The following is a 25,891-nucleotide window of genomic DNA, read 5'->3' as shown; positions in this document are numbered from 1 at the left end:
GTTCAGAGGTATGATGACTGTGAGTGTACCTATACCAGCTATCCAAGTCAGGGGTAAATATGGTGATCTCACCAACGTATAACGCCATCACCATACATATAGAGAGCATTCTTTGAAAATTATTGAGACATCTAGTTCTGCAAATGCTTCCACTGGTCTGCTGTTGTCCTTTATTTTACTTAATGTTCAATCTGTTGTAAGGAAAATGCCACTTATAATTTAATTTATGATACTAAACCTGTGTGGCAAGGCAAGTAGTCTCAGGGTATCTATAGGGCTGATTTCTAAAGTTAGTGTGATACTCAGCAGATAAGTGCAGAGACAGTTTATTGGTCAATATATAAAGTTTCATCAGTAAGAAGTTAAATCTTTCATAAGGTGTCAACTCCACTGTATATAAATGCGACTTTAAAGGCTCCCCCGACACAGACCCCTGTGAATCTACACAACTATGAACACTGATTGTTGTTAAAACTCGTCTCTCCTGACACAGCCTTTCGGCGAAACACAGGGTCCATGTCGGGGGACCCTTTAAAGTTGCATTTATATACAGTGGAGTCGTCGCCTTATGAAAACCCATATTAAACATATAATCTGTGTTGGTTATATGGAGCTTCACATGTTAAGGCATTTAAAACTTTTGTAGTGAATGGAAGACTTCAGAACAGTCTGATTTTTGCCAGGACAGATTATTGCAGTTCTCTATTGTTGGGTGTTTCAGCCTCAATTATGCATTCCTGCCAGCTGTTGCAGAATTCTGTGGCTAAATTGCTTTCCGGTAAAAAAAAAAAACCAAACGATATGATCATATCATTGTCTGCCGATTAGAGCTAGAATTAGATATAAGATCTTAATTCTAATTCATAAATTGATAAACACCACTAATGCCCCATAGGCAGATGCCACACTGCATATTTATACTCCCTCAAGAATGTTGAGATCACTATCAGGCTGATACAGAAAAATGCACAGGAGAGCCGGCGAGCACCCGCTCTCCCGGCACGCGCACAGGCCATTCTCCTGGGCGCACGATTCAGGAGGGTGGCCTATGCAAATTAGGGCCCATGGTAAAAGGAGGCGCTAGGGACACTAGCGAGTGCCTAGCGCCTCCTTTTTGACAGGAGCGGTGGCTGTCAGCGGGTTTGACAGCCAATGCTCAATTTTGCCGGCGTCCGTTCTCAAACCCGCTGACAGCCACGGGTTCGGAAAATGGACGCCGGTATAATTGAGCAGGCCGCGGGCCAAGTTTTAATTTTTTTTTTTTTTAATTTTTACTTTTTTTTTTTTTACTTTTGGGGTCTCCGACTTAATATCGCTATGATATTAAGTCTGAGGGTGTACAGAAAAGCGTTTTTTTCTGCTTTTCTGTACACTTCCCCGGCACCGGCAGAAATTAACACCAGCTGTTTAGAGCCCAAATTGGTTTAGAGCGAAGTTGGCATTCATGTTTAGTCGAGCTGATTCCAGAGAGTGATAAAAAGAACACATTTCTTACTTTGTTTTTGCTGCATAATATATAATAAATGACATTTTCGTATTCCATAGTTTAGTACAGTTGAATCTGAAATTTTGATAATGTGTACATTTTATTTCTTTGATTGTAGACCTTTGCTAGTGCCACTGAGAGAAATAAAGCAGTTGCTAAACCACTCTGGCTTCAGGATCTGTACGTACCATTGGATTCTGTCCGCAGGAAGAATATGGCACAAGGGATACATGGTAAAGATTCCACCGAGGAGGAGGAGGAGGAAGAAATCTTCAACAAGGCTCATCTCAGGTAAATGCATTCCCTTTGCACATCAAATTACTTTAATAATGTCACAGAGGGTTGGGTAGCTCCAAATCTTCAGTTCTCCTAAAAGTTTAGGTTAACCCAGCAACATACAAATTTACATCCTTCAACTTCATCGTATCAACATTTCTCTGAGAATAAGCAGATTGTGAAGTCCTCACAACTGGGTGACATCTGCCAGAGTTCAGATCAGTGAAATTATTCTTCATAGCTTTTAGAAGCTTTTGCCATGCTCCACTGAGCATGCCATCCCACATCGTGGGCTTCGTTCAGGGCTCCCTTCAGTTCTTGTTTTCTGTGGAGCCCAATGGTTACATCCTTTTTTTTTTTTTTTTCATGCCACAGGGCCATCTCAGTTCACTGTATATTTGTCCTCTTAGGATTACAGGGTAAGTTTATTGGTCATTTTTCTTACTTGTTCCACAGCCACCTTGTGGAATGGTATGGGTTGCATTGGTTGGTTTAATTTTGAAAAATCAAGTAATTTGAGTTTTGCCTCTTATTTTTTGACTGATTTTCTAAAAGCAAAAGAGAGCAGCTTCAATAATTGTCTCTGGTGGGGGTCACATCATGTCTGTCACAGATCCCTATAATAGATGTGCATTCTACCTGGGGAACAAGCACAACGTTTCTGGATGCTCTGCATGCAGGAAGATGACTCCCAGTGGAAGCAGTTCCTGCTTGGAGCTGATGGAAAATCTTTTTGGCAAAAGCAAATCCATCCCAACAGCATTGAAGGGCCTGGGAGCTGCACCGGATGCTGGCAGTGCATTGACATCGAGGAAAGTTCCATCTCCCTTGATATTAAGCACCCATAGAGGCCAGGGAGATAGACCAGGGGCCTAGTTCTCCCCCATCCAATAAAAGTGAAAGATTTTGCTTCATCAGCCCCGAGCATAAAGTGAAAGCTAAGAAGTATCAACAACAGTCCTCATCAGTGTCTGAATCAAGGAGATTTTGACTTTGTCCATAAATCCTCAGAAGCATTTTCACAGAGAGGACAACTCACTCTTGCAACCATTTCAGTTTTCAAAGGTCCAGATGCTGGCCACTGATTCTCCTCAGGAGACCCAGGAAAATGTGACCATGCCTCCTGCTTCTCATGTGGTATTGGCATCAGCAGTTTCTGAGGAGATATTGGATAGAAGTTTCCATGCAGCATTAGATCACAGAGTTGTAAACATCATCACTTCCCTGTCAGTTTTCCAAACTGAGTTCAATTCCTGCTGGAGACTCTCATTGCATCTTGGAGAGGTATCGGCATCGGGAACCCCTGTCAATTTTGAATGCTTTGGAGAAGGAAGCTTCCCCAAGACACAGAGGTTCATTAGGGTCTTGACATTAACAGGTAAGGGGTACCCTCAAAGAGGCTTTGTCTTCTATTCTGTCATGGTCTGGCAGGCTGGAATCAGGGAGCACTCCCACAGGAGCGAAACAGGACTACAGAACAAGACTGGAACTGGTCTTCTGCCTAACCAGCCCCCTCCCCCGCAGCCCTGGGTTCTGGAGCCAGTAGGAATTTCCTCCTGGCAAACATCATGGTGCTTCAGATACTGGCTGGAAGCTGGAGACAAGGCACTGGCAGGGAACTGGATACAGGTACTGGCTGGGAGCTGGAACCAAGGACAAGGGTAAGACTTGGGAAATAGACAAGGGACTGAACTGGACTGGCAGAGCAGAGACTGGAGAAGGTTAGGGCTGGACAAGGACAGGACTAGACAGGCGACAGGAAACAAGAAAGCCCAACAGGACTCAAGACTGAGCAAGGTAATCATAGTAGGCCCAGGAGCCACAAGGTAAGGCAGAAAAGCCCAGAAGGGCACAGAGCTTGGCAGGGAGGCCTGAGAGGCTGCAGTGCAAGACCAGAAAGCCTGGAAGAGCCCAGAGCAAGGCCTGAGGCTAAGAGAGGCTAAAGAGCAAGGTAAGAGACCAAGAGAGGCTATAGAGCAAGATAAGAGGCCAAGAGAGGCCACAAGGCAAGGCAGGAAGCCTGGGTAGGCAGCTAGGCAAGATAGAATAGTTAGCAGGAGATGGCCAGGTCAAGACACTGAGGGACTGGACAGGCTGAGTTAAGTAGGCCTGGGGCTGGGGCATCAGGTGATCAGTGAGGCCAAGTACTGATTTGCGCAGCTGGGAGCAGGGCTACTAAGGACATCTGGTGGAAAGGAAACTGAGCAGCAGGCAAAACCATGGCACAGGGAGGCTGCATAGCAGGTGACATAGCCAGAGGCACGCTCAAATTGCACTGTCAACCTATGATTTTGGCTCAGAGTCTGATTATTCCCCAGGGTATGCCTACGGATCTGAGAACTACTCTGATCAGGAGGAGTCAGCAGCTCTCCCCTCGGAGCCCTCTCTTCCAAAAGAAAGAAGGAAGCCTCCTCTAGAAGAATTCGCCTTTGCCAATTTTGTGAAGAAAATGGCACAGACCATTCTGTTTCGTTTACAGGAGAAGGAAGAGTCCAGAGCTAAAATACTTGACACCCTCAAGTTCATGGTTCCCCCCCCCCCTCACCCCCCCAAGGAAATCATGGCAGTGCCCATCCATGAAATTCTTCAGGAGACTCAGATGAGAATGTGAGAGGCCTCTCTCTGTGTCACACAGAAATGAAAGTGATACCATTCGTTTTATTTTTTTAATTTTATATATATTTTGGTTTTATCTGTTAACCTTTATTTCTGTGCATTCAAGTGGACTAACACGGCTACCAAACAACTTTAACACGAAGGCAGATGTAATATGTCCTGTCCAAAGAGCTTCCATATTCAAGAAGCAGCAACTGCCTCATTGTAGTTGAATCTGCCCTGAAAAAGGTCAAGAGGTCTGTGACCCATGCTTCAGTGACCCAAAGGAAGAATTCTCATATCCGTGACTTTATTGGGAGGAAAGTTTTATCAGGACCAGTATACACAAAACATTCTGAAAGAGGTAAGAACCATATCAAACCATCTCTGTCAGGAGAAGCATGATGCGCTAGAGTCACTAGTGAGCAAGGGTACGTAGTGTGGAAAACACATGCTCAGGTTCATCTATGATGTTTTTGAGATACTATTGAGCGTCTCTGCAGTAAGTATTGGCACCCACATGATTGCGGACCTCAGATAGCTTGTTCAGGAAAGACTAGCTAATGTTCCCTGCAAGGGAGAGAATCTTTTTTAGAGATAAGTTCAAGTGGGTGTTGGTATAAATGAAGTGCCACTGTTCTATGTTTCATACCCTCTCCACTGTTGGTCCAGACCTCCTCATCTAAGAGGTATTTGAGTGGCGTGTAATGGAGGCACCTTATCCATGACTCCCTCATCCTTGACAGAAGCTATGTTAACATCTAGAATAGCTGTTCAGTATTAGATGAATTTTCAAAGGAGTTACACATATAAATGTAACATACTATCATAGCAATTTTCAAAAGCCATTTATTGTGTAAAGTGTACTTATGTGAGTAAATCCTATGAACAATTCAATGGCATATACTGTAGTAATTTTCAAAAGCCCACTTACATGGGTAAAGTGCATTTACATGTGTAAAACCCATTTTTAAGCAGATAAATGCTTTTGAGAATCAGGCCCTATATATATACTAGCAACTGTACTTGTTCTACGCCCGGGCGGCGAGCCTTTTTATTGGCATATCTGCTCTTGTTTTGAGCAGAATTTCCCTAGAAATTCACTGTAAGAGTGTCTCTTCCACATACACACACCCTCATACAGGCTCCCTCACTCTCTGGCACACACACACATATCCCCTCATATAGGCTTCCTCTCTGAAACCCACACTCAAGCATCCCGCGCACTCCCCCTCTTACCAACCAAGCTGTCTCTCGCACTCCCCCGCACCCCCTCTCCTCTCTCACACACACATTCTCTCTCACTGGCATCCCCCTCCCCTCATATAGGCTCCCTCTCTCTGAAACCCACAGTCAAGCATCCCCCCCACCCACCCTCTCTTACCTCCCATGCTCTCTCACACCCTGCCCACCCCCTCTCACCAACCATGCTCTCTGTCACCCTCCTCTCTCACATACACATTCTCTCTCACCGGCATCCCCCCCCCCCATGCTCTCTCTTACACCCTCCTGCTGTCTTTCACCCTCACCTCCCCTCCACACATTCTCTCTCACCGGCATGCCGCGGGACCCGCACCGTTCGTGGCGAAGATGAAGGCCTGGCGCGTTGTTCACGGTGAAGATGAAGGCCCGGCACGTGGTTCGCGGCACACAGGGGCCTTCCATTTTCACCTTGAGCAGAAAATAGCAGCAGCGACCCCCGGCATGCCGCGAACGGAGCGTATCCCGCGGCACACGCTTCATTTGCAGCGAAGATGAAGGCCCGGGCGCGCCGATCGCGGCACACAAGGGCCTTCCCTTTTCGCCGCGAACGGTGCGCAAGGCCTTCATCCTCGCCGCGAACGGAGTGTATGCCGCGGGACGCACTCCTTTTGCGGCATGCCGGGGTCTCCTCTGCTATATTCTGCCTGTCCCGCAATGGCCACTATCCTTCGTACCTCTGGCGTGTTTGAGCCTCCAAGGCGGCCAGGGAGCCGCCTGCGGAATATGCGCGAGCACTGACAGACACACTACCAAGCCCGATATATTATGGATAATATGTTTACAAAAGTTACAAGATATGACCCTGCAGCAGTTACTGCCAGGGCCAAAAATATTGGTCAGCTACCAGCACCGTCTGTCCCCCAGCTCAAGCCAGAAGAAGAGCAATGCCGATTCTTTTCCCGCTCTCCTGCATGGTTCCCGGTCTAAGAAGCTGTGTGAACTGCATGGAGTTCCCTACAAATCTAAGGTGCATCACATGATTCAAGCAGCTTTTTAGACCGTGAACCATGCAGGAGAGAGGGAAAGGCGCCGGCTCTGCTCTGCTGGCTTGTGCTGAGCTGTGGAGAGGGAGGGAGAGCAGTATCTTAAGTACTCATCATAAGTGTGGGAGGGCAATAGCAAAAACAATCAGTCCAGATGCTGATATAGCTAACATTTCATACCTAAAATGTATTTTATTTTCTTTATTTAAAAATCTCATAATTCGCAACATCCATTTTTGTTCAGTGCAGAGTACTCATGTGAGGACTGACATCCTGCTGGTCTAAGAGAATACTGTTGCAAGTATGCAACTCTGCTTTTTTTCACTGTTTGCAATAGTTTCCCCAAGTGATTCTTTGTTATTCAAGTTTTTTGGAGATATGGCTTTTTTGACATCCAAAGATCTGTCTTCTATTTTTATGTGTTCCTTGCATATGTGTAAGTATCTTTTCTTTCTTTCCATTTCCATTGACGTTGGCAAAATTGTTGTTGAAAGAGTCATAGACCATTGTTGACTGAAGAGGAGTTCTTGGGAGGTCTGATTGGATTAGGTTTGAGGGAAGGGCTAGTGTGTCAATGACTGTAGTGAATTAATTTCATTGTTGGGCAAGGTGTTCTGCTGACTCTGATAAGTTAAGGGGCTTTTGTCTATGCTGATAGCGTAGCCTATGTTAGTTAGTGGCCTGACCAGGAAACAGGGTCCACCATTACTATATTAGCATCTAAATAGTTTCTGGGGGAGTAGAATATCAAGTCTAGAGTGGCCACCCTGGTAGGTGAGCACTTTGATTAGCTGGAGTGAGTCCCAAATCCTCCGTATTTCATCGAAAGCTGATGGTTTTACCTTTTGGAAGGGCCTCTAGGTCACATAGGGGTTCTAAGGGATGGATGAAGGAATTGGGCTAATTATCTGATGAGCTGTAGATTCAGGACAAGGCATTCTGACTTGTCTGCATGCTTGGTTATGACTAGGTCATGTGCCAAGGCTGACGGAAGATAACAGCTACTCCATTATGGCCCTTGGACCAGTGGGATATGTGATTCACTTGGTAACCTGATGGATAGATCAGGGTAAGAGTGACAGTTTCACCTTCCCTATCCAGGTCTCTATGAAACAGCTTGTGGAGTTTAAATTATCCAATCAAGTCTGTGATGAGAAGAGCATGGTTGTTGGCAGAGCACACATTAAGTAGACCAAGGGGGATGGGAGAAGTGACTTGGGATAGACCCTGTTAGTAATCTGTAAAAGTGATAAATATAAAGCATCTGGAATGGATTGGTTTTGGTGAGTGGGGCGTTCAAAGCACTTCCAAACCACTTCCACAGGTAGCATGGTTTTGCTGAAAAACGTTGTGATGGTATTGTATAATCAAGTGCTATTCATCAAACTTTCACTAGATGGCACAGTAAGACTGAAAGTAAAGATTATTATAGATCACTGGATTTTTAGTCCTGATTACATAAAAGTCCTGATTATATTAAACTGAAGAGTAGTTCATCACCTGATTTGGATGGTATACAGCCAAGGGTTCTGAAAGAACTAAAAAATTAAATTTCAGACCTATTTGAATTAATTTGTAACCCATCATTAAAACCATCCATTGTACCTGAAGACTCGAAGGTGGCAAATGTAACCACGATATTTAAAAAGGGCTCCAGGGGTGATCCGAAAAACTATAGACCAGTGAGCCTGACTTCAGTGCCAGGAAAAATAGTGGAAACTGTTACATAAGAACATAAGAAAATGCCATACTGGGTCAGACCAAGGGTCCATCAAGCCCAGCATCCTGTTTCCAACAGTGGCCAATCCAGGCCATAAGAACCTGGCAAGTACCCAAAAGCTAAGTCTATTCCATGTTACCATTGCTAATGGCTAATGGCATGTTACCATTGCTAATGGCAGTGGCTATAAAGAATAAAGAATAAAATCATAAAACATTAAAATGGACATGGTTTAAAGGGACATAGCCAGCATGGATTTACCCAAAGGGAAGTCTTGCCTCACAAATCTACATTTTTTGAATGGGTGAATAAACTTGTGGATAAAGGTGAACCGGTAAATGTAGTGTACTTGGATTTTCAGAAGGCATTAGACAAAATCCCTCATGAGAGGCTTCTAAGAAAACTAAAGTCATGGGATAGGAGACAATGTCCTTTTGCGGATTGCAAGCTGGTTAAAAGACAGGAAACAGAGAGTAGGATTAAATGGTCAGTTTTCACAGTGGAAAAAGGTAAACAATGGACCAGTACTTTTTAATATATTTATAAATGATCTGGAAAGAGGTACGACGAGGTGATCAAATTTGCTGATGAAACAAAATTATGCAGAGTAGTTAAATCTCAAGCGGATTCTGATAAATTACAGGAGGACCTTGTGAGACTGGAAGGTTGGGCTTCCAAATGGCAGATGAAATTTAACGTGGGCAAGTACAAAGTGATGCATATAGGGAAAAATAACCCTTGCTGTAGTAGGTTAGGTTCTATCTTAGGAGTTACCACCCAGGTAAGAGATCTAGGCGTCATAGTGGATAATACATTAAAATCGTCCATTCAGTGTGCTGTGGTGACCAAAAAAAGCAAACAGAATGTTAGGAAGTATTAGGAGGGGAATGGCAAATAAAACGGTCGATGTCATAATGCCTCTGTATCGCTCCATAGTGAGACCACACCTTAAATATTATATACAATTCTGGTCGCCACATCTGAAAAAAGATATAGTTCCACTGGAGAAAGTGCAGAGAAAGGCGACAAATGAAAAGGGGCATGGAACAGCTCCCCTATGAGGAAATGCTAAAAATGTTAGGGCTGTACAGTTTGGAGAAGAGACAGCTGAGGGGGGGGATATGATAGAGATCTACAAAATCATAAAAGGACTTGAATGGGTAAATGTGAATTGGTTATTTATTCTTTCAGATAATAGAAAGACTAAGGGTACTCCATGAAGTTAGCAAGTAGCTCATTTAAAACAATCAAAGAACATTCTTTTTCACTCAGCACATAGTTAAGCTCTGGAATTCATTGCCAGAGGATGTGGTTACAGCAGTTAGTGTAACTGGGTTTAAGAAAGGTTTAGATAAGTTCTTAGAGGAAAAATTAATAAACTGCTATTAATCAATAAGGAGATATATTTGTGACTTGTGACTTGAATTGACCATTTTTGGAAACAGGATGCTGGGCTTGATGGACCCTTGATCTGACCCAGTATGGCATATCTTATGTTCTTAGGAAAGTGTATTGATGAGGATCAAAGGATTGAGCTGATCCAGCTGCATGCATTTCCTCTTGAAAGTTTGCTGGACCAGAAAGCTGGGAGTCAGAAAATCCCTTAGATTGAAACAGTCTTTGCAGTTCAGATTTACACCTCTAAACTTACTAAAGGTAGATACTCCAAAAAATGTGTTTGCTACAACATTTCAAATCAGGAAAGTTGCCAGTTACAGTCTTTCAGTATTGAAAATCCAGAAAGTAGGCAATGAGATTTCACAAGGGGGTTGCTACTCTTTGCTGTCCCACTCTTTCCTCCTCTCTCTCCTTTTCCTGGGCTTTAAATCTCCTTGACTCCCAAGGATCCTTTTTGTATCCGGTTTTCCAAATGCTTGACTCCTTCTGAACTCTTTTCTCCTTCTTTCCTTTGGACTCCTTGGTCAGATCACCAGATGAGCATCTCCATTTAATATACAGGGGAAAGCAAGTGCCCTCAACAAACAGAGGAAATTAAAGTTCAAATAAAAGAGATAAACTTCAAATCAAAGTGAAGACCGGTGTTACGAGCGCGCGCGGGCGCGGTCGTCTCGGGCGGGTGGTGAGCCCTTGGGCCACGGTAGGACCCCAGGAGGAGCCCAAGGCCACACCGTGGGAGGTGAGCTGAGCAGGCATGGTGAGCCAGGCAGGCAGGAACAGAAACAGGGAGTCCAGCCCTCAGCCGGACCTGCATGCCCATGGTAGCCAACACGGGGAAGTTGACTAGTGAACGGTCCTCCGACTGTTCCCGGCCCTTTCGGACCCGCCGCAGGGAACGGCAATGGGCAGCAGGCCGGACAGAGGCGAGGGCAGACAGAGTCCTTAAACTGAAGACATCAGACGGGGCAGAAGCAGGCTGAAGCAAGACGGAGACATCAGGGCAAGGGCTGAAGCGAGACACTAGAAGGATCCAGGCGAGTAGGAACTCCGATGCTGGGATACTCACATCCGAAGCCCCCTCGGCTGGCAGAGGAAGACATCAGGGTACGGGCTGAAGCAGACACTGTAGACAAGGCTGGACGGGAACATTGCACTGTCCATCAGGGCACCCTACTCAGCCCACCCGTGGGACTGAGTCGCGGACCACCCTGTCCCAGACGCGCCCTACACAGCCCTGAGAGGCTGGTCGCGGACCACGCTGAGAAGGAGGGCGCGGGGAAGACCCAGGCAAACAGGACTCCGATGCTGGGAAACTCACATCCGAAGCCCTTACGGCTGGCAGGCACAGGAACAAACATCTAGGCAGGGTCAGAGACAGACATCAAGGCAGAGACACTGGACATCGGGAACAGCAAGCAGAGACAGGTCAAGGCACCATCAAACATGGAGGACCTGGATCGGCTAGGTTACAGGCGACTGTAATGCTCAGATCCAAGGCAGACTGAAGCAAGACACTGAAGACATCAGGGCAAGGGCTGAAGCAAGAAGGAAAGGTCCAGGCGAGCAGGAACTCCGATGCTGGGATACTCACATCCGAAGCCCCTTCGGCTGGCAGAAGCTCAAGAGCCCGTGGGACGAATCCCTCCTGTTGGCCACACCAGGGCCCAACAGGACAGAAGGCTCAGGAACCAGACGAGGACGAAGGTCAAGGCAGAGACACAAAGACATCAGGAACATCAGGCAGAGACAGGACAAGGCGCCATCAAACATGGAGGACCTGGATCAGCTAGGTTACAGGCGACTGTAATGCTCAGATCCAAGGCCAAGACACAGTGAACAGAAAGTCCTTAAATACTGGAGGTAAAGGCAACTCCCTGGGAGGAGCTTGCCAGGACCGCCCACCGCTGGTCCTATAACTAGGGTAGAGAGCTGCGGGCCAGCCCCTAGGAGAAGGGCGTCGCCAAACAGGAAGTCCAAACGCTGAGGCTTGCAAGCCACAGGCATGCCTCAGGAGCAGCTAGGCCTCTCAGGCCCTGGAGCAAGTCCTGGATGATGCGCAGGCGAGGCCCTGGCTTCAGAGCGGCCTCTGGAGGAAGGTAAGAGACCTCCTGCAGCGCAGCAGCAGGGGGGATCGCAACAACCGGTGCCTTAACACAAGCTGAACAAAAATATGTGGAAGTTATAATGTACACGCAACTTCGTCCTCTTCCTCTCTCTCTTTTTCAAGCCATGGTGCAACCTCCCCATGAGTATTTTGTGCAATTCTGGTTTTCCTGTCTCAAACAAATCAGGGGCAAAACTAGAAAAGGTGTAGAGAAGGGCAACAAAAATGTAAAAGGGATGGAACAGCACCCCTATGATGCGAGGAAAAGAGATGGCTGAAAGGGGATATGATCATGAGTGGGATGACATGGATAAAGAAAGGATGATTATTTACCCTTTCAAATAATACTAGAACAAGGAAACACACTCCATGAAACTAACAACCAGCAGATTTAAAACAAATCATAGAAAATACTTTTTCACTGAATGCACAATTAAACTGTGTAATTATTTGCCAGAAGACAAGGTCAGGGCAGTTAGCATAGTGGGGATTAAAAGAGATTTGGACAAGTTGCTGGAGGAAAAGTTCATAAAATATTAGCTAGGTTGACTAGGGACAGCCCATTGTTTGATCTGTTGGTACTTGTGCCATGGACTTGCAACTGTTGGAGACAACTTGCTAGGCTTGATGGACCTTAGTCTGACCCAGCATGGCATGTCTTATGTTTATCATGGTGATATCCACAATGACATCAGCAAGGAACATGTTGAGATTGTTGTGCCTCATTGCATCAACAGAATATGTCGCCTCCCATGGCTTATCTCCATATGAAGCAAGCCCAATGGACCCCACAATCAGTTGTGATTTCTAGTGTTTCTATATTATAAAGTTTGCAGCCCATTGCAGGCAAAAGATTGTGGATTAAGTCTTGAGCACTGTTTAGCTGATACCAAGTCCTACAATATTTTCATAAAATTAAATATAAATATGTAACACCTTCTGCATTTAGTCTTCACAGAACCCATTTGCCTCGCCTTGGCAAAAGGGGCCCTTTGCAAAGTCCATAAAACAGATTCATACTCAGTGGAGTATGGCAAAAGCTTCTAGAAGCTATGAAGTATAACTCTGACAGATGTCATCAGATTACATCACCCAGCTGTGACGACTTACATCTTGCTGTCTTTGGAAATCCCCTACTACAGGTAAGCAAGCTTCACTTCATTTCACATACAGAGCTTTAGTTAACATTCATCTTGAGGATTTCTTTTTATTTTCAAATACCTCTAGATAAAAAGAGCAGAATTAATTGGCTCCTCCAAAATCTTTCTTTTTGCCATTACCTCAGACTGTGATCATGTTAGGGTACAGAAGATCTCAAGAATGGGTATGTAATCAAATGAAAAATTGTTTACTTTTTCAGTTTCTACTCTCATACAAAGAGAAGGTAATTTTCTAAGGAACTTCTGTGAGTAAATTAGGTCTTCACCCACAGAGATAGTCCTTTAGAAAATTGTGTGACTGATGTGCACATAAAATTACATGCATACACCCAGACTATCAGCATGTGATACAAACAGAATCCTAAGTAAGTGGAGAGGATGTTTCTGTTTCTATAACAGCACAGTACAAGGTAAATCACATAAAGTCCCTACCCAAGAGTTTGAGTTTAGTGAAATTGAGCAAGTGACTTGAGGTTGGATTGACTCCTTGGCTTTTCTTCATAGTGCCATACTCTGACTACTGGATAACCAGACAGTCTGGATGAATTAATAAGGTTGCAACAGAATCTTTGAAGGTAATATATTGTACACTGCTACCATGCTAAGCTCTCCCATCACTGCCTTCTCTTGGATTCTGTAATTGCTACCAGACAGAGCCCTTCCAGATACCCAAATCCATCATGATTAGCTGTCCTCACAGTGCAGATTTGAGTTCCGCACTGCCCCCAGCTGAACTGCAGCTATTGAGCTCTAAACTGAGGAGCAGCTAAAGAAGTAGCTTATCTGTTTGTAGCCTGGTTCTGTATTGCTTTACCCTTTATCTGATTGTTGGTATGACCAGCATCAATATGGTACATGACTGCACACGCTGATTTGATGCAGGCTTAGGTCTGAAAGAAGGACATCTAAAGATATGCTAGCTACCCTTTGAACAGGAAACCAGTGCCACTAAATTAGTGTTACAGAAATTCTACCACTGCAGTTTTTACCTGTTTTTTGCTGTTCATACATATAGGATCACTGCTTTTCTGGCTCTTGTCTGTATGTAAATGAGGTAAATAGTTTTATATATATTAATAGATTGTGCTGGTGGTTGCCAGTCCACTCATTTTCTCTGGTGCTAAGCCAATATTAATAGCAAAACAGATCACTAGAAATCTGCCCTTGCAAATATAACCTCTCATTCTTATTGTGAAGAAAGTGGGTATGCACAGTCTCACGTTCAGAATTGTTACCATGACCCATTCTTCACACTAAAATTCCCAAAATACCATAGTGACCCATTGTATAATGTGCTATTGATTTACCTTCTGGTGCAAGGCAGCATCACTCAGTAATCTTGTATGCATTTTTGAGCACTTGTCGCAAAAAGAGTACAACAGAGGGCCACTAAGCTAGGTAACATACTTCTGTTACATTAGGCGAAGGAGCTTCATGCGAGAACATGAAACAAGAGATCAGAGGTTAAGTTTTGTAAAACACTTTGGGCAATAAATATCGGTAAAGCATTTAATAAATGATGATAAATAAATATTATTAATTAAATAAGTTTAGTTTAGTTTCTTTTAATATGTTGCCCTTCCACCAACAAATCAAAGCTGTTTCTATAGCATAAATCATAAACTACAAATATTCAAAGTATTAAACAATTATACCATAGTATGACATAAAACAAAACTACCTAACTCAGTAATACAGACAATAATAAAAGAAAAATGGCCCAATAATAATATACAGATATATATATGTGAATTTATAATATCTGTTTAGAACACATTTTAATATAAATGGAATATAAACATTTTAAAATAAATAAATACAGGCTGAAATAATCAGTTAAACTCTTGCATATCAATCTAGGCCCGGGCTGTCTTTGCAAATTACCTTCAGGATCCTATTGTGTTTTCATGAATGAAATGTATTTGTATTGTAATTAAAGGAAAACATTCTTAAGTTGCACAACTGCATTGCATACAATTTCAAAATGTCCTCTTTTATTACATTAACCCGTTTCTTGTGGTTAAACTGAGCCAAAATTTTGATAGTTGTGATTTAGTCATATCAATATCTTTCCAATTGTTACTTATTTGCACTGCAGTTGTCAATAACTAACAATAGATTATCCCCCACTCCTTACAAACAGCTTCCCCAGTCTCACCTTTCCCTGTCCCCATGCTTATGTATAATTTTTAAAAATAAGTCGTTGCCAGTACGTACCCGGATCTGTCCAGACTCCTGGGTTTTGACCCTGAGGGGGTCTCTGATTCCTCCTCCTCTTCTTCCTTTTTGTCTGAGTTTGCCTTATTACTTCATAAGGCATTTAAAGCACAGAAGTCAGGCAAGAGGCGCACGGCAGAAAAAGTCTCCGCTGGAGGGGCCAAGTCTCATGCCAGGAAGTGCACTAACCCTCGAGGCGAGAAGGGACCATCTCTGCCTAAGCACTCGCTCTGTACGGGGGTTCCTCAGCCGGATACGGATACCTCGGGGCAGGATACCGATCCAGAACAACCGGATCCACAGCCTTCTCCTCCGCAGGGGGTGGATACGGATCCTGATCTGCAGCCGCAGGGGATGGTAAGAGGCTTGCAGGCTGTGGAGGGGGATAACCCCAAAATAGCTCGCCTATTTCGTAAGGACGAGCTTGCTCCACTTTTTCCTCTTATTCCTGCTATCCTGGCAGAGCTGGGCATTGAGAGCCCTCCCGAAGAGGCTAAGTTAGGTAAGATAGATCCTGTCTTGTTGGGCCTGAGAGGTCCAGCAACTGCCTTCCCTTTTCATTTTTCAGCTACAGACTTGCTGTTCCAGGAGTGGGATACCCCAGAGCTGGGGTTGAAAGTGGGGAAGGCCATGGATAAGCTATTTCCTCTGCCAGAGGATGCTTTAGAGATGCTGCGGGTTGAAGCAGCCGTAACCGCGGGTTGATGCTGCGGGTTGACGGTTGACGCAGCCGTAACCGCAGTCACCAAGAAGACCACGATTCCTGTTTCAGGAGTATCCGCACTTAAGGACCTGCAGGACCAGAAGTTGGAGGTCCAGCTTAAGAGAATTTTTGAAGTCTCCGCTCTGGGAGTCAAGGCAGCTATGTGCAGCAACTTCTCAATGAGAGCAGGTCTCTGCTGGGTACAACGGTTGCAGGCCAATGCCGGCCTTTCGCAGGAGGAAGCCGCTCAGGCGAGTCGGATAGAATTCTCCGTGGCCTACTGTGCTGATGCATTTCACGACTTGTTGCAGACATCGGTGAGATCCATGGTGTCGGCCGTCTCGGCTCGTAGGCTGTTGTGGTTGAGGCATTGGTCAGCGGACGTGTCCTCCAAAGCCCAGCTGGGTTCTATGCCGTTTAAAGGAAATTACTGTTTGGCAAAGTCTTGGAGGATATGTTTCAATCTTTGGGTGAAAATAAAGTTCATCGGTTGCCGGAGAACAGGCCTCGGTCTCGGGGTTCCTTCTCTTCTAGAGCCAGATTCAGGGGGAATCGGCGATATCGACCTGCTAAAATGCCTAACGCTTCCTTTTGGCCAGCACAACCGAAGCAGCAGGCCTGGTTCCCGCCTTTTCGTGGCCGAAGATTCGGAAGAGCGGAAACGGCTCAATCTGCTCCAGGGTCCAAATCCTCACAATGAAAGGGTGCCAGTCCATTCCTCGATGCCGGTGGTAGGGGGAAGACTGTCCCTATATTTCGAGGGATGGGCCAAGATCTCCAGATCAATGGGTACTCATTATGATAAAACAAGGCTACACTTTAGATTTTGCACGGCACCCTCAGGCCCGGTTTCTAGTCTCTCCATGCGGATACGCAGCCAAACGTCAGGCGGTTCAGGACACTTTGCAGTGTCTTCTGCAGCTAGAGGCCATTGTCCCTGTACCCATAGGGGCAAGAAGGAAGGGTCGGTACGCCATTTACTTCATAATTCCAAAGAAAGAGGGTGCATTACCTGCTCTGATGAATAGAAGTAAGTTACGTGAGCCTGGCACTTTGGTGTGTAACAGGGATTATGTGTGTGGTCGGACCCTTCCGAAAATGCGTGCGGTGCGCACAAGGCCTAACCACACACATAACCCCCATTATTTACATGCATGGCCCTTATAAAAATCAGGCCAAAAGTGCATAGTTGGGACTAATCAAAACTGCATGCATTGTTCAATCCCCTGCCCTCTCCCTGCTCGTGTGACTGTCTGCAGTACCCAGGTAAAAATAAAATGTGCTTTATTCAACCATATGTGCATTTTTACTTGCAGGCAGGTGGAGCAATTTTAAAAGCCATAATTTCTGAGGATAAAATGTTTTTTACCCACTGAAAGAGCTTTGATGTTTGCTTGCTGTGATTGAATTTAGTTTATCTGCTGGTCTAGAAACGCAGAAGATGATGGCTATTAAGAACCATAGTAACCAAAATACGCCCATACCCAATTATTAGCCAGATAGACTTGGGAGAGCCAGCTCTTATCCCTGGGAGTAAGATACAAGAAATAGATCAACTACTGGGGATCCTTTGGGTACTTGTGACTTGGCCTGGCCACTGTCGGAGATAGGCTGCTGGGCTCAATTGACCTTAGTTTGACCCAGCATGTCACTTCTTATGTTCTTGGTCCCATCTAGTTTGTCCAGTTTCATTCCTGGTGCATAGCCATAGATCCCAGTGTATCTCTGGCTTTCTTCCACTTCGCATCTATGGATCCTCTGTTTATTCCATGCTTTCTTGAACTCAATTACTGTTTCTGTAAGTACCAATTCCCCTGGGAACCCATTCCATTCACCCATCACTCTTTCCATGAAGGTGTAACTGAGATTTTAATGTTAGGATGAGATTAGTTTAGGTCTGATGCAATTATATTCAGTCTGAATCCTGGAATTAAAGATTTATTGGGTTATTTATTATTTTTTAAATGTGCTAATATTGTATTATTTGCCTAATGATTCTCTGAATTATCATTTTGCTGTCTTAGAACCATTAGGGAGTAATTTTCAGCTAGTGTAAAAGCTGTAGGTAAAAAGTACCCACAGATTTTACACTAATTTTCAAAGCAAAAGTACACACTTGCTTTCGCTTTGAAAATTATCCTGGGGAAAATACCCACAGGCATTTATAACTGCTTATGTGTGTGGATAGTTTCTCTGGAGGAATTTATGTGCATACTTGTTAAAATTTTAAAGTCTCTGTGTGTGTGTGTAAGGCCCAAACTCTGCTCCCGGGAATGCCTCTCCAATATTATGGCAAATATGTGCCTACAAGGATTGGGAAAGCAATTTTCCCAAATGGTAATTTTCAAACAATCCGTGCAAGTCCTGCATAAGTTACACCAATTTTCAAGGCAGATTTACACACATAAGTCTACTTTGCAAATTAATCCATCAAATCTACCCTTACAAGTTACACCTACTTTTTGGTACACACAAACTTTTCTTGGAATTTTATGCACATATGATTGAATTTTACAAAGTATGGGGTTGATTTTAAGACCCATGGACATGGCTATTTTATAACACGCACACGTCAGCGCAGCATGTTATAAAATACAATATCCTCACGCGTATGTGAGGGTGGGTGGCCTGCACGTGCTGGGGGGGAGAATTTTAAAAGGCCTCGCGTGGCGACAGGAGTAGGGCTTCCCCAGTTCCCTCCCAGTCTGCTGCAATTAAGGAGCAGACTAAGAGGGAACTTCCCTAGACCCCTACCTATCCTTTCCTCTCTCTTCCCCGACCCCTAACCCCTTCCTAGCTACTTACATTTTTTATGTTTGATTATTTACTGTTCCTCGGGAGCAGAAGAAATCTCTGCGCACCAGCCGGCTGCCGGTATGCAGTTCCTTAGGCCAGTGTTGAATGGCGCTGACCCGGCCCTCCTCCCGCCCAGACCATGGCTCCTAGTCAGCCCTTTTTCAAAGGCCCAACACTTCGGCACATAATGGAGGTTATGTGCTTGGCCAGGCCCTTCTGAAAATGCGCATGGCACGCACAGGGCCCGGCCACAAACGTAACCCCCGTAATTCATGCACGCAGGGCTTTTAAAATGTACTTGTATGTGTATAAATCTAAACCCTGCCCCCAGGAACACCTCCACTCAGTCCAGGTAAACTTACACACGAATATGAAATATACAAGTTTAACCATATATCAGGTGGGCAATTTTGTAAAAGACCACTTCTGTGCCCAGAACACTATTTGAGGCACAGAAATCCCTTTGAAAATTAAATCACAAGGGCTTGATTTTCAAAGACATTTATTCACTTGAAACCCAGTTTTATGCTTGTAAATAGCTGTACTAAAATAATGCAGGGTGCAGTTCATATAAAAGTAGGTGCATAAACCAGCAAGAGGCGTTATGTTGGACAAAAAATGTGGCGGTTAGAAGGAACCAGCCCCTAAAGTAGACACATCACATCGAAACACTGGCAGTGTCGGGCGGGCACGCAGCTCTACTCTATAAAGAGGAACTTAAGATCTCAGCCACCCAAAACCACCGACTGCAAGCAATAAGATAAGTTGGATGGGGTGTTTTTGGTTACACAAGTTGAGTAGAGTGGCTTCATCAAGGAGAGTTGATACAGAATAGTATCTTAAGGTTACACCATATTTTGGTTTAAAAGACAAAAGAAATTAGCAATTAAAAATTAATCATGATGATACAGGCACATATTTAGAAGACACCTATTGAGTAAAAACAGTACCTGTCTCTATTGGAGTTTTAACTACAAAAGTGGTTCAGACCCTATGTAGAGATACCGAACACCAGCGTTTCATCAATAACATATTGATTCCTCGATGTTTGTACTCTTGTGATTATTTTAGGGGGATTTTCACAGAGGCTTGTGTTTATCTTGGTGGCCCTTGTCACCTCCAACATTTGGGTATTTTTTTATTTATTTGATTTATATTTTGCTTTTTCAGCACTTTCAGGATTATATTCAGGTACTGTAGGTATTTCCCTATCCTCAAAGGGCTCACTAAGGCTTTTCTCCCAATCTGTGTCTATGGGAAAATACCTTGATGAATTCGGTCCTAAAGGGCTCATTTTAAAAGCCCTGCAGGCAGCGATTCCGGCACTGTGCAGACCTTCAGAGACCCACAACCACGCGCGTATCTCCTGGTATGTGCATTGTGAAGCAGATTTTAAAAAGAGGCAGGGTCTGGGTGAGGTGTGGGCGGGCCAGGACAGTGTCATTAAGCACCATCCTGCTGAAGCATGCATTGGGATCCAACCAGTTTGCGCAACCTGCTCCTACTCCAGAGAGCGAGTAAGTAAAAAAAAAAAAATGTAGGGTAGTTAGCAGGGTTTTTACAGGTTTGAGCTAGTTGGAGAAAACGGAGGCAGGGGGTTTAGGAAGTTCCCTCCCAGTCCGCTCCTTTACTTGAATGAACTGGGAGGGAACTGGGGGAAAAGCCTATTCTGTCCCCAAATGCATCTATTAAAATCCCCCACACACACGCGCGCGCGCAAGAGGGCCTTCACGCGCACATGCGCGTACCGATATAAAATCGTGAGCGTGGTAGCAGATTTTATAACATATTCGTGACGACACGCACATGTTATAAAATCGGCACGTCCATGTGTGTGTGCCGGCAACCGCGTGCACATGGACACCCGCACACAGGTCTTAAAATCTACCTTTAAGTTTTTACCTGAGACATTAGAGTGAAATGACCTTCCCAAGGTCACAAGGAACAGAAGTGGGATTTGAACCCTGGTACTCTGAATTGTAAAGAAGGGCTAAAGATAAATTTATTGAAGATCCCACCAAAAGGGTATTTAACACCCCTTCTGCAGCAGGACCTGCTGCATATGGAACTCTCCTTTCTAGACTAATGCAATTGAACCTGTCCTACCACAGGAAAAAAAGAAGGATTTTACTCCAAGCACTTTCTGGTCCCCCAAAAGACCATAGGATTCTAGCCTATCCTATACCTGAGGACGGTGAACAAGTTTCTGTTATGAAAACTTTCAAGATGGTTTCTCTGAGCACCATATTTCTATTTGTAAACAAGGGAATCTGACCATGCATTCTGGAACTCAAGCATAATTACACTCACATCTCAGTATAATAGCAGCCTACCCCAATCTGGAGTATGGAAAACCAATATCTTCTCTTTCTCTGGTGGCATGTTTTATGAAGGGTTGACTACCTCCTATAAAGCAGCCCATGTTAGACTGGGATCTTAGTGTGATTCAGTTTATAAGACCTTGTTTTGAGCCTATTCACACATGACACCTTAAGTATCTTTCCTTGAGGGTCATGGTAGCAGTCACCTTTGCAGCACTGGTAATTTACTCTCCACACACAAAACTTTTAACAATAGGATAGTTTTGAGTTCACATCCAAAATTCCTTCCTAAAGCGGTATTGGATTTTCACTTGAATCTATTCATTTTTCTGCTAACCTTTTTTCACATAGTACTAAAAGCTCTTTTAGTACTATGAGTACTTTTAGTAAAAGAGCTTTATTGTATTTACATAGATCTAAGGATTTTAGAAAGTCTTTCCACCTCCTTGTATCTTATGACCCTAATAGACCTGAATTACCTGTTACTAATGACCAGATTTTAAATCGTTTGCGCACATACAAAACGGGTTACGTGCAGAACTGCCAGGCCTCTTAGAAGGGGTGGGCCCTCGGGGAGGGGAGGGGAGGGGGCGGGCTGGGACAGCGGCATTCATTTGCTGTCCCGGAGCCTTGCACTCCGGCAGCCACTTACTTCAGGTCAGGCCCATAAGTAAGTTGAAGAACAAGGGAAAACAAAGTTAGGAATTAGGGGTTGGGGAGAAGAGGGGAAGGGGAAGGGAGGTTAGGGTAGGGAGTAGGGAAGTTCCCTCCCAGTCCGTTCCTTAATTGGAGCGGACTGGGAGGGAACTGGGAAGGCCAAGATGTGTCGCCGCGCGAATTTGCAAAACTTTACCCCCCCCCCCCCCCTTGTGCGCGGCCCAATGATTTATAACATGCATGCACCGGCGTGCACATGTTATAAAATTGGTGCATCCATGTGTGCGCGCTGGGAAGCGCGCACACCTATGAAAATCTACCCCAAGTGTACAATCGCAAATTGAATCTGACTGCATATCAATCTGCTATGGTAAAGAAGGTTTATCCTGAAAGCCATGTTGAGAGCTATGGCGGCCACTACAGCCCACTTTGGATCAACGGCCATTGAGGAGCTCTGTAAGGCCACCACCTGGAGTTTGATACATACATTTACTTCTCATTACTTCCGTCAAGGCATCCAATTTGAGCAATAAGTTTTGAAGAACCTTTTAAAGTTCTTAATCCTTGCTCATTTTATAGGCAACATTTGTTCTTCATCAGCAGCATGCAGCTGGCTGTCTTGCTGATTGCTTAAGTACCACATCAATCAAGCTTGGTAGCTCCACACCGTAGGCTGTATCTGCATTCTGTTTTACTAGATCTGGTTGGCAGGGTATTTTGGAGATTATTCCTATTTAAATCTATTTATTTCATTTTTGGGGTAACTTGGACATAGGAAGGGAAGAGAGATTTAGTCAGGTGGTCATGTTCTTCAGTGACTCACAAATGAAGGTCCCCTTCGAGCCTTTCAACTCTTGTGAGCTGAATTATTTGACCTTGAAAGTCTGTTTTTGGTGTCTCTCCAGCCCACAGGGTCAGTAAGCTCCAGCCCTTAGCAAATGTACTAAATTTCATCATGACAAGGTGATATTTCGCACTAGGGATGTTCATTTTTGATTAATTTCATGTTAGTGTACATTATTTTGTTCAGTTCTGGAGGCCATATCTCAAAAAGGATAGAGAGAGGTTAGAAACTGTCCAGAGGAAGGCAACCAAAAGACAAATGAGATGAGATTTAAGGACTTAAATATGTATAATCTACAGGAGAAGAGATGGGGGGGGGGGGGGTATACAGATTTTTAAATACCTGAAAGGTATTAAAAATGCACAGGAATCAAATCTTCCAGTGGAAAGGAAGCTATAGGACTAGGGGGTCATGATATGAAGCTATGAAGGAATAGAATAAAGAATAACATAAGACAGTACTTTATCACAGAAAGGGTGGTAGATATTTGGAATGCCTTCCCATAAGACATGATGAGGACAATAATGGTAGTGGAATTCAAAAAGACAGAGGATTGATAGTGCCTGGAGGAAGGAAATGAAAAACAGAGATAACAGGTAGTAATTTTGGTGCAATATTTCTGTAAGGGGGTAACCTGCATGAAGTGGCAATCACAACTCTAAACACCTTGCTGGACAGCTAGATGGACCTTTTTGTTCTTTATCTGTTGTCATTTACAATGTCACTGTGTAAAATGAGTGCAAACTAAGGGGGTTATTTTTCAAAGCATTATCGTGTGCGTTAGGGCCTTTTCGCATGAGATATAATGCAAATTAGGGGAGGGGAGGAGTCAGGGAGAGGGAATGTGAGGAACATTATCGCCGGCAGTAGCACAGCAAATAGCTACACCTTTTACGCTGTCGCTATTCGCTGCAAAAGGCTGCAGCTGGCCCCACCACAACAGGCGAAATCGCACCGCCACGGTGCCAATGGCTGCTGCCTTTCACAGGCCCGCCCCTGCCCCTTTTTCGCGGGATTCGGAATGATGAATCCTGCCCTAAATGAATTAGCACGCATTAACATGCAATAGCATGCGCTATTTTGTTTTGGAGCGCACTAAAATGAAATAGTATGCACTATAACAAAGGAGCCCTGCTAAATCAATACCAAACGAAAAAAAGAAAATGAAAAAAAAGAGAAATGAAAGAAAACAAAATGTTTCTATTTGCACACCTTTACATTGTACCCATCCTAAATTTCTTCCTAAATTGTTGTACTTCCAGCTTAATTAGTCAGTTATCCTTCCAGCAATTTTCTCTTGCCCTTATTCTCTTAAAGTAGAAGTTGTACTTCAGAAACTAGAGTGTAAGAAAGCTGTGACCTACCTGGAGCAAACTGAGGCCTGGATTCATCATTCATCGCAGAATGATGAATCTAGCAAAAACGGGGGGCGAAGGGGGCCCTAACATTTTATAAGATACACGCGTAGCCGTGCGTATCTTATCAAATCCGGGGTCGGCGCGTGCAAGGGGGTGCACATTTGTGCACCACCTTGCGCGCACCGAGCTCTGCGCGCATTGCCTGTTCCATCCGAGGCCGCTCCGAAATCGGAGGGAACTTTCCCTCCACCCCCTGCACCTTGCCCTCCCTTCCCCTTTCTAAACCCCCCCACACACACACACCTATGTTTTAAAAGTTACGCTTGCCAGAAGCAGGCGTAACTCACGCGCACCAGCGGGCTGCTGGCGCGTGATTTCCCAGCCCGGGACCCGTTTCGGAGGCCTCGGCCACGCCCCTGAAACGCCTCCGGATGGCACCACACCCCCAGAACGCCCCGAATGATGCGTCGACCCCGACGCGCGTCCCAGGGGCTTGCGCGAGCCGCCGAGCGTATGCAAAATAGGCTCGGCGTATGCAGGGAGGTTTTAAAAGGATTACACGCATAACTTTCCCTGGGGAAAATGTAAACACCATCTCTAATTGACTAGCATATTGCATTTTTCATTGTTATTCCCTTTTAGGACTGACCTTAAAGATGAAGATCAGAGCCCATCCTGTTAAGATGCTGGCAGCTAGCATTGTCAGTCTATGAACAAATTTGCAAGGTTGCAACATGCAGTGTGGACTTTACATTTACCAAGCATTATTGCCTCTCATTGGGGCGCAAAATGTGACTTAAAGATGCCAAGAGATCCCTTTACAGAATGCTGCCTCTTCCGATTGGTTGTCTTTCTGTCTTCTGCTCCCTACTTAGAGTCTTATTTCCATAAAAAAAAAAAAATCTCTGCATATTGAAAACCCAAAATAAATAAAAGGAAATGTTTTCCAAACAGATGTTGCCTATTAACAATATGTGCCCCATTTTATTTGAAGGCGACTCTTAGCTAGCTAGTCCCATATGTGAACCTTCATAGAAAATAAAATTATTTATGATAGTGTTTGTTCTTTGATAACAGCAGTTTAGTGGATCTGTCCTCCCTTTGTGGCCATGGTCATGTCCTGTCATTACTAATCATTAAATTGAGAAGGGGCTAGTCCAGTGTTGCATGGATCCCTTCCCGCACATGTTCAGAAGACTTTTCTGGAAAGCATTCCAAATGTTCCTGTCCTGTGCAGGTCTTGTGCTATTCCATAAGCTGCTGTCAACAGAGAATGAATATTACAGGTAAATAATTTCAGTTTGCAGGGTGTGATACTTTTTTTTTGGACAAGAATGATCAGAAATGAGCTTTTGAAATTACATCTCTGACATCTCCAAGTTCACATGTAACAACATTTTTTGATAATTGTTTTGTTCATCCACTAAGAGATATCATATTGTAACAAAAAGTATCAGTTTATTTTGTGAGACAGGATGTATCTAGGGATTTATGTCCTATCTGTCAACCAATTAAATTGTTAGAAAACTAAACTTTCTCTTTAGCTTATAAGCAACATGTTAAAGTTTTGCTTATATATGAGATAATTATTTTTTACTCTTTAAGAGTGGGGACATTTGGGCACATTTAAAAGTGTCCAGCAATTTTGCCATAGAATTTTGCACAATTTATCATAAAACATATGGGAGAAAACTAAAGGCTTTGGTTGAAAGGGACCTCCAAGAGCAGAAAGAAAAACAACCATTTTTTATTTGTAAACAAATAACATTTTTAATTTTTGTCTTTTTTTCATGATCTTTCCTTTCTTATTCCCATTGCCACTTAATTTTTGTTTATATCAGTGATTCTCAGAAGCCCATCAGCAGTATATATAGCGGAAAAGAAGTGAAGGGTAGGTTATCCTTATGTTATTACTTTAGATATTAAGATTTTTTTTTCTTTGCTGTTCGTGTTCCGACTTGATAGCTGAAACAAATAGAGGATGTATGAGAAAAGAATACTTAGCATTGT

The 25,891-nt window shown here is 44.1% G+C and overlaps 1 protein-coding gene across 3 annotated transcripts in view; it reads left to right on the top strand.

Annotated features, from left to right (window-relative positions):
- LOC115074498 overlaps window positions 1-25,891 on the top strand; it is a 172,150-nt gene that overhangs the window by 136,339 nt on the left and 9,920 nt on the right. For 2 of the 3 annotated variants that reach the window (XM_029573993.1, XM_029573995.1), the window contains one exon: window positions 1,605-1,777. In XM_029573993.1, coding sequence (XP_029429853.1) covers window positions 1,605-1,777 — 173 coding nt within the window. Of the gene's footprint in view, window positions 1-1,604; window positions 1,778-13,489; window positions 13,559-25,891 lie in introns of those variants that run through there. The other variant, XM_029573994.1, reaches the window with a different exon arrangement.

The sequence above is a fragment of the Rhinatrema bivittatum genome, chromosome 12 (genome assembly GCF_901001135.1).
Source record: "Rhinatrema bivittatum chromosome 12, aRhiBiv1.1, whole genome shotgun sequence".
Classification (NCBI taxonomy): Eukaryota; Metazoa; Chordata; class Amphibia; order Gymnophiona; family Rhinatrematidae; genus Rhinatrema; species Rhinatrema bivittatum.
The sequence above is the reverse complement of the archived record's forward strand: the minus strand, read 5'-3'. Positions and strand labels throughout refer to the sequence as shown.